The 13,645-nt window shown below is 47.7% G+C and overlaps 1 protein-coding gene across 2 annotated transcripts in view; it reads left to right on the top strand.

The window, feature by feature from the left end:
- Positions 1-1,325: 1,325 nt before the first annotated feature.
- The window catches only part of LOC121272828 (prickle planar cell polarity protein 3-like), a 393,901-nt gene continuing 381,581 nt past the window's right edge, over positions 1,326-13,645 (top strand). For both annotated transcript variants that reach the window (XM_041179638.1, XM_041179637.1), the window contains exons 1-2: positions 1,326-1,407; positions 11,393-11,458. In XM_041179638.1, the coding sequence (XP_041035572.1) occupies positions 1,390-1,407; positions 11,393-11,458 (84 nt within the window). In that variant the 5' untranslated portion in view covers positions 1,326-1,389. The remainder of the gene's footprint in view (positions 1,408-11,392; positions 11,459-13,645) is intronic.

The following is a 13,645-nucleotide window of genomic DNA, read 5'->3' as shown; positions in this document are numbered from 1 at the left end:
GTGGCTGGAGGAGGTTACAGAGATAGGGAGGGTTGTAGGGCCTGGAGGAGGTTACAGAGATAGGGAGGGTTGTAGGGCCTGGAGGAGGTTACAGAGATAGGGAGGGTTGTAGGGGCTGGAGGAGGTTACAGAGATAGGGTGGGTATACGGGCTGGAGGAGGTTACAGAGATAGGGAGGGTTGTAGGGACTGGAGGAGGTTACAGAGATAGGGAGGGGTGTAGGGGCTGGAGGAGGTTACAGAGATAGGGAGTGGTGTAGGGGATGGAGGTGTTTACAGAGATAAGGAGGGGTGTAGGGGCTGGAGGAGGTTACAGAGATAGGGATTGCTGTAGGGTCTGGAGGAGGTTACAGAGTTAGGGAGGGGTGTAGGGGCTGGAGGAGGTTACATAGATAGTGAGGGTTGTAGGGGCTGGAGGAGGTTACAGAGATAGGGAGGTTTGTAAGAGCTGGAGGAACTTACAGATACTGGGAGGGTTGTAGGGGCTGGAGGAGGTTACAGAGATAGGGAGGGTTGTAGGGGCTGGAGGAGGTTACAGAGATAGGGAGGGGTGTAGGGACTGGAGGAGGAGGTTACAGAGATAGGGAGGGTTATAGGGGCTGGAGGAAGTTACAGAGATAGGGAGGGGTGTAGGGGGATGGAGGAGGTAACAGAGATAGGGAGGGGTGTTTTGAGGTTGGGGGTGTGTATGTTGGGGGTTGGGGGTTGGAGGTGGTCGGGGGTATGTATTGAAATTTCCCCATTTCCAGGACGGCCTTCGCCTTTAAATCAGTCGCCATGACAACAAGTCCTCGCCAGGAGGAGAGGGTGGAGTTGTGGAGTGAGAAGTACATCCTCACGTCCGCCAGTGGGCGTTGCTGCAGCGGCAGAGTGACGTCATTCCCTCTCCTTGAGACGTCCTCTCGTTTGAACTAATTTCCGTTTTGACGTCATTACGTCTTCCCCTTTGCTGGAGTGACTGCTAATTGTGGAGGTCTCCTAACGTTGACGTCATTTCGTCCAACAATTCGAACTTCGTTTTGAGGTCAGACTGTCCTTCCTGCCGGGTGCGCCGTCCCTCACTTTGTTTTCAAAAGATGTCATTTCCTCGGGCTGGACGTCGCCTATGAGCTCATCGCGTCTCTGCTGCTGAGATGACGTCAAGCCGTCTCTTTTCTCGGAAGACCTGATCGCCTTCGTCGCCTTTCAGCAAAGGACTGGAATTTTTTTCCCGTAAACGCTCTCCACCAATCGTGCGGGTGGCGACAATTCTTCCCACCTCTTCCCCCCAGTGACGTCAACGGATGACCCCGCCCCCCCTATTCTCATCCCCCAACTCCTCAACGGACACGCCCACTCTGCGGCCTCGCGCCTGCGCTCTCGCACCGCCAGTGGCTGCAGTGAAGACAAAATGGAGATAGTGAACCAGGTAATGAGCTGGGGGACTGGGCTGGAGAGATTGCAGTGTGTACACCCCTTGTCAAACAGAATTTAACCAGGGAATGTACACCCTCTGTCTGATAGAGATTAACCAGGGAATGTAGGGCTAGAGAGATTGCAGAATTCACTCCCTCTGTCTGATAGAGATTAACCAGTGAATGTTGGGATAGAGAGATTGCAGAATGTACACCCTCTGTCTGATAGAGATTAACCAGGGAATGTAGGGATAGAGAGATTGCAGAATGTACACCCTCTGTCTGATAGAGATTAACCAGTGAATGTTGGGATAGAGAGATTGCAGAATGTACACCCTCTGTCTGATAGAGATTAACCAGTGAATGTTGGGATAGAGAGATTGCAGAATGTACACCCTCTGTCTGATAGAGATTAACCAGGGAATGTAGGGCTAGAGAGATTGCAGAATTCACTCCCTCTGTCTGATAGAGATTAACCAGGGAATGTAGGGATAGAGAGATTGCAGAATGTACACCCTCTGTCTGATAGAGATTAACCAGTGAATGTTGGGATAGAGAGATTGCAGAATGTACACCCTCTGTCTGATAGAAATTAACCAGTGAATGTTGGGATAGAGAGATTGCAGAATGTACACCCTCTGTCTGATAGAGATTAACCAGGGAATGTTGGGAGAGAGAGATTGCAGAATGTACACCCTCTGTCTGATAGAGATTAACCAGTGAATGTTGGGATAGAGAGATTGCAGAATGTACACCCTCTGTCTGATAGAGATTAACCAGTGAATGTTGGGATAGAGAGATTGCAGAATGTACACCCTCTGTCTGATAGAGATTAACCAGGGAATGTTGGGATAGAGAGATTGCAGAATGTACACCCTCTGTCTGATAGAGATTAACCAGTGAATGTTGGGATAGAGAGATTGCAGAATGTACACCCTCTGTCTGATAGAAATTAACCAGTGAATGTTGGGATAGAGAGATTGCAGAATGTACACCCTCTGTCTGATAGAGATTAACCAGGGAATGTTGGGAGAGAGAGATTGCAGAATGTACACCCTCTGTCTGATAGAGATTAACCAGTGAATGTTGGGATAGAGAGATTGCAGAATGTACACCCTCTGTCTGATAGAGATTAACCAGGGAATGTTGGGATAGAGAGATTGCAGAATGTACATCCTCTGTCTGATAGAGATTAACCAGTGAATGTTGGGTTAGAGAGATTGCAGAATGTACACCCTCTGTCTGATAGAGATTAACCAGTGAATGGTGGGGAAATAGAGAGATTGCAGAATGTACACCCTCTGTCTGATTGAGATTAACCAGGGAATGTTGGGTTAGAGAGCTTGCAGAGTGTACACCCTCTGTCTGATAGAGATTAACCAGGGAATGTTGGGATCGTGAGATTGCAGAATGTACGCCCTCTGTCTGATAGAGATTAACCAGGGAATGTTGGGATAGAGAGATTGCAGAATGTATACCCTCTGTCTGATAGAGATTAAGCAGGGAATGGAGGGCATATGGAGATTGCAGATTGTAGACCATCTGCCTGACAGAGATTGACCAGGAAATGGGGGGGTGGGTAGAGAGATTGAAGAATGTACACCCTCTCCCTGATAGAGATTAACTAGGACATAGGGTGGATGGAGCGATTGTGGAATGTACTCCCTCTGTCTGATAGAGATTTACCAGGGAATGGGGTTAATGGAGAGATTACAGAATGTACACACTTGGTCTGATAGAAATTGTCCAGGGAATGGGGGGTGCTAGAGAGATTGCGGAATATACACACTCTGTCTGATATAGATTAACCAGGGAATGGGCGGGCTGGAGAGATTGCAGAATGTACACCCTCAGTTTGATAGAGATTAAGCAGGGAAGGGGTGGGGGGAGGGGGCTAGAGAGATTGCAGAATGTACACGCTCTGTTTGATAGAGATTAACCACGGAACGGGGTGGGGGGATAGAGGGCTTGCAGAATGGACATGGACACCCTCTCTCTGATGGAGATTAACCAGGGAATGGGGGCATGGGTAGAGAGATTGAAGAATGTACACACTCTGGCTGATATAGATTAACCAGGGAATGGGGTGGATGGAGAGATTGCGGAATGTACTCCCTCGGTCTGATAGAGATTGTTCAGGGAATGGGGGGGGGTTAGAGAGATTGCGGAATGTACACACTCTGTCCGATATAGATTAACCAGGGAATGGGGTTGATGGAGAGATTGCAGAATGTACACCCTCTTTCTGATAGAGGTTATCCAAGGAGTGGGGTTTTAGAGGGATTGCAGAACGTACACCCTCTGTCTGATAGAGATTAACCAGGGAATGGAGGGATAGGGAGATTGCAGAATGTGCACCCTCTATCTGATAGAGATTAACCAGGGAGAGGGAGGGGGGTGGATAGAGAGATTGGGCGGGATGGAGAGATTGCAGAATATACACCCTATCTTTGATAGTAATTAACCAGGGAATGGGGGGGAATAGAGAGATTGCAGATTTTACACCCTCTGTCTGATAGAGATTAACCAGGAATAGGGGGATGGAGAGATTCCAGAATGTACTCCCTCAATTTTATAGAGATTAACCTGGGAATGGGGGAATAGAGAGTTTTCAGAATGTATACCCTCTGTCTGATAGAGAGTAACCAGGGAATGGGGCGGATAGAGAGATTGTAGATTGTACACCCTCTGTCTGATAGAGATTAACCAGGGAATGGGGTGGATGGAGATATTGCAGAATGTACACCCTCTGTTTGATAGAGATTAACCTGGGAATGGGGGGGGATAGAGGGGTTGCAGAATGTACACCCTCTGTCTGATAGAGATTAACCCGGGAATAGTGGGATAGAGAGATTGCAGAATGTACAAACTCTGTCTGATTGAGATTTATCAGGAATAGGGGGGATAGAGAGATTGCAGAATGTACACCCTCAGTTTTATAGAAATTAACCGGGGAATGGGGGGGAAATAGAGAGATTACAGAATGTACACCCTCTGTCTGATAGAGATTAACCAGGGATTGGGGGGACAGAGAGATTGCAGAATGTACACCCTCTGTCTGATAGAGATTAACCAGGGAATGTTGGGATTGAGAGATTGCAGAATGTACACCCTCTGTCTGATAGAGATTAACCAGGGAATGGGGGGACAGAGAGATTGCAGAATGTACACCCTCTGTCTGATAGAGATTAACCAGGGAAAGGGGGTCATATGGAGATTGCAGATTGTAGACCATCTGCCTGACAGAGATTAACCACGGAATGGAGGGGATGGAGAGATTGCAGAATGTACACCCTCTTTCTGATAGAGGTTATCCAAGGAGTGGGGTTTTAGAGGGATTGCAGAACATATACCCTCTGTCTGATAGAGATTAACCAGGGAATGGAGGGATAGGGAGATTGCAGAATGTGCACCCTCTATCTGATAGAGATTAACCAGGGAAAGGGAGGGGGGTGGATAGAGAGATTGCAGAATATACACCCTATCTTTGATAGTAATTAACCAGAGAATGGGGGGGAATAGAGAGATTGCAGATTTTACACCCTCTGTCTGATAGAGATTAACCAGGAATAGGGGGATGGAGAGATTCCAGAATGTGCACCCTCAGTTTGATAGAGATTAACCTGGTAATGGGGCGGATAGAGGGTTTGCAGAATGTACACCCTCTCTCTGATGGATATGAACCAGGGACAGGGGGGGAATAGAGAGATTGCAGAATGTTCACCCTCTCTCTGATGGATATGAACCAGGGACAGGGGGGGAATAGAGAGATTGCAGAATGTACACCCTCTGTCTGATAGAGATTAACCAGCAAATGGGGTGGATGGAGATGTTGCAGAATGTGCACCCTCTGTCTGATTGAGATTTACCAGGAATAGGGGGATGGAGAGTTTTCAGAATGTACACCCTCAATTTGATAGAGATTAACCAGGGAATGGGGGCATAGAGAGATTGCAGAATGTGCACCCCCTGTCTCATAGAGACTAACCAGGGAATGGGGGGAGGGAGAAATTGCAGAATGTAGACCCTCTGGCTGATAGAGATTACACAGGGAAAGCGGGATGGGATAGAGAGACTGCAGAATATGCACCCTCTGTCTGATTGAGATTAACCAGGGAATGGGGTGGATGGAGAGATTGCAGAATGTACACCCTCTGTCTGATTGAGATTAACCAGGGAATGGGGTGGATGGAGAGATTGCAGAATGTACACACTTGGTCTGATAGACATTATCCAGGGAATGGGGGGGGGGATAGAGAGATTGCAGAATGTACACCCACTGTCCGATATGGATTAACCAGGGAATGGGGGGATGATGAGATTGCAGAATGTGCACCTCTGTTTGATGGAGATTAACCAGGGACAGGGTGGCAATAGAGAGATTGCAGATTTTACACCCTCTCTCTGATTTGGATTAACCATGGAATGGGGGATGGATAGAGAGATTGCAGAATGTACACCCTCTGTCTGATTGAGATTAACCAGGGAATGGGGGAATAGAGAGATTGCAGAATGTACACCCTCTGGTAGAGATTAACTAGGGAATGGGGGATGGATAGAGAGATTGCTGAATGCATACCATCTGGCTGATAGAGATTAACCAAGGAAATGGAGGGGGGGTTAGAGAGATTGCAGAATGTACACACTCGGTTTGGCAGACATTATCCAGGGAATGGGGGGGGATTGAGGGATTGCAGAATGTCCACCCTCTGTCTGATAGAGATTAACCAGCGACTGGGGGGATTGAGAGTTTTCAGAATGTACACCCTCTGTCTGATAGAGATTAACCAGCGAATGGGGGGATTGAGAGTTTTCAGAATGTACACCCTCTGTCTGATAGAGATTAACCAGGGAATGGGGGGATAGAGGGTTTTCAGAATGTACACCCTCTGTCTGATAGAGATTAACCAGGGAATGGGGTTGATGGAGAGTTTGCAGAATGTACACACTCGGTCTGATAGACATTATCCAGGGAATAGGGGGGGTTAGAGTGATTGCAGATTGTACACCCTCTGTCTGATAGAGATTAACCAGTGAATGGCGGGATAGAGAATCTGCAGATTGTACACCCTTTGTCTGATAGATTAACCAGGGAATGTTGGGATAGAGAGATTGCAGAATTCACTCCCTCTGTTTGATAGAGATTAACCAGGGAATGTTGGGATAGAGAGATTGCAGAATGTACACCCTCTGTCTGATAGATTAACCAGGGAATGTTGGGATAGAGAGATTGCAGAATTCACTCCCTCTGTCTGATAGAGATTAACCAGGGAATGTTGGGATAGAGAGATTGCAGAATATATACCCTCTGTCTGATAGAGATTAACCAGGGAATGTTGGGATAGAGGGTTTTCAGAATGTACACCCTCTGTCTGATAGAGATTAACCAGGGAATGGGGTTGATGGAGAGTTTGCAGAATGTACACACTCGGTCTGATAGACATTATCCAGGGAATAGGGGGGGTTAGAGTGATTGCAGATTATACACCCTCTGTCTGATAGAGATGAACCAGTGAATGGCGGGATGGAGAATCTGCAGATTGTACACCCTCTGTCTGATAGATTAACCAGGGAATGTTGGGATAGAGAGATTGCAGAATGTACACCCTCTGTCTGATAGATTAACCAGGGAATGTTGGGATAGAGAGATTGCAGAATATACACAGTCAGTTTGATAGAGGTTAACCTGGGAATGTGTGGGATAGAGGGATTGCAGAATGTACACCCTCTCTCTGATGGATATTAACCAGGGACAGTGGGGGAATAGAGAGATTGCAGATTTTACACCCTCTCTCCGATTTGGATTAACCAGGGAATGGGGGATGGATAGAGAGATTGCCGAATGAACACCCCCTGTCTCATAGAGACTAACCAGGGAATGGGGGGGAGGGAGAAATTGCAGAATGTAGACCCTCTGTCTGATAGAGATTACCGAGGGAAAGCGGGGGGGATAGAGAGATTGCAGAAAGAGCACCCTCTGTCTGATAGAGATTAATCAGCGAATGGGGTGGATGGAGAGATTGCAGAATGTACACCCTCTCTCTGATTGAGATTAACCACGGAATTGGAGTTAGAGCGATTGCAGAATGGACACCTCTATCTGCTAGAGATTAACCAGGGAATGGGGTTGATGGAGAGTTTGCAGAATGTACACACTCGGTCTGATAGACATTATCCAGGGAATAGTGGGGTTAGAGAGATTGCAGAATGTACACACTCTGTTTGATAGAGATTAACCAGGGAATCGGGGGGGATAGAGTGATTGCAGATTTTACACTCTCCCTCTGATTTGGATTAACTAGGGAATGGGGGATGGATAGAGAGATTGCAGAATGTACACCCCCTGTCTCATAGAGATTAACCACGGAATGGGGGGTTAGAGCGAGTGCAGAATGGACACCCTCTGTCTGATATTGATTAAGCAGTGAATGGCGGGATAGAGAATCTGCAGAATGTACACCATCTGTCTGATAGAGATTAACCAGGGAATGGGGTTGATGGAGAGTTTGCAGAATGTACACACTCGGTCTGATAGAGATTCACCAGGGAATGGGGTTGATGGAGAGTTTGCAGAATGTACACACTCGGTCTGATAGACATTATCCAGGGAATAGGGGGGTTAGAGAGATTGCAGAATGTACACACTCTGATAGAGTTTAACCAGGGAATGGGGTTGATGGAGAGATTGCAGAATGTACACCCCTTGTCTCATAGAGATTAACCAGGGAATGGGGTTGATGGAGAGATTGCAGAATGTACACCCTCTCTCTGATAGAGATTAACCACGGAATGGGGGGTTAGAACGAGTGCAGAATGGACATCCTCTGTCTGATATTGATTAAGCAGTGAATGGCGGGATAGAGAATCTGCAGAATGTACACCATCTGTCTGATAGAGATTAATCAGGGAATGGAGGTGGGGGGATAGAGAGATTGCAGAACGTGCATCCTCTATCTGATAGAGATTAACCAGGGAATGGGGGATGGAGAGATTGCTGAATGTACATCCTCTGTCTGATAGAGATTAACCAGGGAATGGGGTTGATGGAGAGATTGCAGAATGTACACACTCGGTCTCATAGACATTATCCAGGGAATGGGGGGGATTGAGGGATTGCAGAATGTCCATCCTCTGTCTGATAGAGATTAACCAGCGAATGGGGGGATAGAGAGTTTTCAGAATGTACACCCTCTGTCTGATAGAGATTAACCGGGGAATGGGGGTATAGAGCGATTGCAGAATGTACATCCTCTCTCTGACAGAAATTAAGCAGGGACTGGGGGTGTTAGAGAGATTGCAGAATGTACACCCTCTCTCTGATATAGATTAAGCAGTGAATGTGGGGATAGAGAATTTGCAGAATGTATACCCTCTGTCTGATAGAGGTTAAACAGGGAATGGGGGGATAGAGAGATTGCAGAATGCACACCCTCTCTCTAATAGAGATTAACCAGGAAATGGGGGGAGGGGGAAATTGCAGATTGTAGACCCTCTGTCTGATAGAGTTTAACTAGGGAAAGTGGGGGGGGGTGGGCTAGAGAGATTGCAGAATGTACACCCTTTGTTTGATTGTGATTAACCAGGGAATGGAGGGGATAGAGAGATTGCAGAATGTACACCCTCTGTCTGATAGAGATTAACCAGGGAATGTTGGGATAGAGAGATTGCAGAATGTACACCCTTTGTTTGATTGTGATTAACCAGTGAATGTTGGGATAGAGAGATTGCAGAATGTACACCCTCTGTCTGATAGAGATTAACCAGGGAATGTTGGGATAGAGAGATTGCAGAATGTACACCCTTTGTTTGATTGTGATTAACCAGGGAATGGAGGGGATAGAGAGATTGCAGAATGTACACCCTCTGTCTGATAGAGATTAACCAGGGAATGTTGGGAGAGAGAGATTGCAGAATGTATACCCTCTGTCTGATTGAGATTAACCAGGGAATGTTGGGAGAGAGAGATTGCAGAATGTATACCCTCTGTCTGATTGAGATTAACCAGGGAATGTTGGGAGAGAGAAATTGCAGAATGTACACCCTCTGTCTGATAGAGATTAACCAGGGAATGTTGGGATAGAGAGATTGCAGAATGTACACCCTCTGTCTGATAGAGATTAACCAGGGAATGTTGGGATAGAGAGATTGCAGAATGTACACGCTCTGTCTGATAGAGATTAACCGGGGAATGTTGGGATAGAGAGATTGCAGAATTCTCTCCCTCTATCTGATAGAGATTAACCAGGGAATGTTGGGAGAGAGAGATTGCAGAATGTACACCCTCTGTCTGATAGAGATTAACCAGGGAATGTTGGGATAGAGAGATTGCAGAATGTACACCCTCTGTCTGATAGAGATTAACCAGGGAATGTTGGGATAGAGAGATTGCAGAATGTACACCCTCTGTCTGATAGAGATTAACCAGGGAATGTTGGGATAGAGAGATTGCAGAATGTACACCCTCTGTCTGATAGAGATTAACCAGGGAATGTTGGGATAGAGAGATTGCAGAATTCACTCCCTCTATCTGATAGAGATTAACCAGGGAATGTTGGGATAGAGAGATTGCAGAATGTACACCCTCTCTCTGATGTAGATTAACCAGGGACAGGGGGGAATGGAGAGATTGCAGATTTTACACTCTATCTGATTTGGATTAACCAGGGAATGGGGGATAGATAGAGAGATTGCAGAATGTACACCCTCTGTCTGATAGAGATTAACCAAGGAAATGGGCGGTGATTAGAGAGATTGCAGAATGTACACTCTCTGTATCTTAGAGATTAACCAGGGAATGTTGGGATAGAGAGATTGCAGAATGTATACCCTCTGTCTGACAGAGATTAACCAGGGAATGTAGGGATGGAGAGATTGCAGAATGTACACCCTCTGTCTGACAGAGATTAACCAGGGAATGTTGGGACAGAGAGACTGCAGAATGTATACCCTCTGTCTGACAGAGATTAACCAGGGAATGTAGGGATGGAGAGATTGCAGAATGTACACCCTCTGTTTGATAGAGATTAACCAGGGAATGTTGGGATAGAGAGATTGCAGAATGTACACCCTCTGTCTGATAGAGATTAACCAGTGAATGTTGGGACAGAGAGATTGCAGAATGTATACCCTCTGTCTGATAGAGATTAACCAGGTAAAGGGGGGGATAGAGAGATTGCAGAATGTACACCCTCTGTCTGATAGAGATTAACCAGGTAAAGGGGGGATAGAGAGATTGCAGAATGTGCACCCTCTGTCTGATAGAGATTGAGCAGTTGAAGGGGGGAATGTTGGGATATGCAGCTCTCTGTATCTGGACCCTCTGTCCTACAGTCATATGAATTAGGAGCAGGAGGAGGCCACTCGGCCCCTCGAGCCTGCTACCCCATTCAATAAGATCGTGGCTGATCTGATTGTAACCTCAACTCCACATTCCCTCCCAGCCCTGATATCCTTTCACCCCCATTCTTTCCAAAAATGTCTCCACCTCGGCCTTAAAAAAAATATTCAGAGGCTCTGCTCCCAGCGCCTCTTGGGGGAGAGAGTTCCCCAGACTCACGATCCTCTGAGAGAAAAAATTTCTCCTCGTCTCCCTCTTCAATGGGTGACCCCTTATGTTTAAACAGTGACCCCCCCCTCGTTCTAGATTCTCCCACAAGAGGAAATGTCCTCCCCACATCCACCCTGTCCAAGACCCTCTCAGGATCTTCAAGGTTTCAATCAAGCCGCCTCTCAATCTTCTAAACTCCAGCGGATACAAGCCTAACCTGTCCGACCTTCCATCATAGGACAACCCACCCATTCCTGGTGTTAGTCTGGTCAACCTTCTCTTCCTCAGATAGAGTTTGTGATCAGGGTCAAGGGGGAAGGGGCGGGGTGGTGGTGGTGGTGGGGGGGCGGGGGGGGGTGGGGAATGGGATGGGTGGGGTCAGGGAGGGGGGAATAGGGTTCTCAGTACCCTCGCCCTATCTCTGACCGTCCTCCGTCTCCTTCTGCCCACAGATTGTGGCCAGCGGCTCCTTTCGCGTGGCCAAGGAACCACTGGGCTTCATCAAGATCCTGGAATGGGTGAGTGGGTTGGGGGAGGGGTGTAGAGATCGAGCCGATGGTGGCGGGCGCGGGTCCGCGGTGCGTTCAGCCAAGCCGAAGCCGGCACCGAGGACGCTGAGGGCGTGGAACGCTCATGAAGCCTGCGTTACACGGTGCTGCTACCCCCACCCCCCCATGCCCAGGGCCAACGTGCTACCCCTCTCTCCCCCTGGCGCCCGGGTCGCTGCTCCCTCTCGCGCCTCCTCCCCCCCAGGGTGTCCACTTGGATGTCCTGGGCGAGCTCCACCCTGCATTAAATAACCTCCACTCTCCGACAGAAGAAGCCACGCTGCTGCTTGCTCTAAACAAGTTCAAATGAGTGGAACGTATTTCCCTGCAGCCGAGCGTGCAATAAAGTAAAGTGTGGTTTGATTTCGGAGACTGGGTATTGGAGTCAGAACATCAAATGGGACTGAACCAATTACCTTGTTGCATGGAAATTAAACGAGGCAGTGTATCGGATACACTACCCTGAAGACATTACGTTGTGGGGGTGGGGGGAAGATGAACTGTACAATCAATTACAAATTAAACTGAATTGTTCGATTAAAATGTGCTGAATTATATAATATGTTATGAATTGAACTGCAACGTTCCTTTCAAAAAGTTACTGCCCGGAGTAAATAAAACCTCGCCCCGAATGCATTAAACCGCACCTCCCCACGAATACATTAAACCCCACCTCACACCGAATACATTAAACCCCACCCCGAATACATTAAACCCCACCCTGAATACATTAAACCCCACCTCCCCCCAAATACATTAAACCTCACCGCCCCCCGAATACATTAAACCCCACCTCACACCGAATACATTAAACCCCACCTCGCCCCGAATACATTAAACCCGACCTCTCCCCGAATACATTAAACCCCACCTCGCCCCGAATACATTAAACCCCACCTCGCCCTGAATACATTAAACCCCACCTCACCCCGAATACATTAAACCCCACCCCACCCTGAATACATTAAACCCCACCCTGAATACATTAAACCCCACCCCGAATACATTAAACCCCACCCTGAATACATTAAACCCCACCTCATCCCGAATACATTAAACCCCACCTCACCCCGAATACATTAAACCCCACCCCGAATACATTAAACCCCACCTCACCCCGAATACATTAAACCCCACCTCACCCCGAATACATTAAACCCCACCTCGCCCCGAATACATTAAACCCCACCTCGCCCCGAATACATTAAGCCCCACACCGAATACATTAAACCCCACCCCGAATACATTAAACCCCACCTCACCCCGAATACATTAAACCCCACCTCACCCCGAATACATTAAACCCCACCTCACCCCGAATACATTAAACCCCACCTCACCCCGAATACATTAAACCCCACCTCGCCCCGAATACATTAAACCCCACCTCACCCCGCATACATAAAATCCCACCTCGCCCCGAATACATTAAGCCCCACACCGAATACATTAAACCCCACCCCGAATACATTAAACCCCAACTCACCCCGAATACATTAAACCCCACCTCACCCCGAATACATTAAACCCCACCTCACCCCGAATACATTAAACCCCACCTCACCCCGAATACATTAAACCCCACCTCACCCCGAATACATTAAACCCCACCTCACCCCGAATACATTAAACCCCACCTCGCCCCGAATACATTAAACCCCACCTCACCTTGCATACATAAAATCCCACCTCGCCCCGAATACATTAAACCCCACCTCACCCTGAATTCATTAAACTCCACCCCGAATACATTAAACCCCACCTCACCCCGAATACATTAAACCCCACCCCGAATACATTAAACCCCACCCTGAATACATTAAACCCCACCTCACCCCGAATACATTAAACCCCACCTCACCCCGAATACATTAAACCCCGCCCCGAATACATTAAACCCCACCTCACCCCGAATTCCTTAAACCCCACCTCACCCCGAATACATTAAACCCCACCTCTCCCTGAATACATTAAACCCCACCTCACCCCGAATTCCTTAAACCCCACCTCACCCCGAATTCCTTAAACCCCACCTCACCCCGAATACATTAAACCTCACCTCACCCCGAATACATTAAACCCCACCTCACCCCGAATACATTAAACCCCACCTCACCCCGAATACATTAAACCCCACCTCACCCTGAATACATTAAA

This window comes from Carcharodon carcharias, chromosome 35 (genome assembly GCF_017639515.1).
Source record: "Carcharodon carcharias isolate sCarCar2 chromosome 35, sCarCar2.pri, whole genome shotgun sequence".
Classification (NCBI taxonomy): Eukaryota; Metazoa; Chordata; class Chondrichthyes; order Lamniformes; family Lamnidae; genus Carcharodon; species Carcharodon carcharias.
Note: the sequence above shows the minus strand (reverse complement) of the source record. Positions and strands in the feature narration are given on the sequence as shown.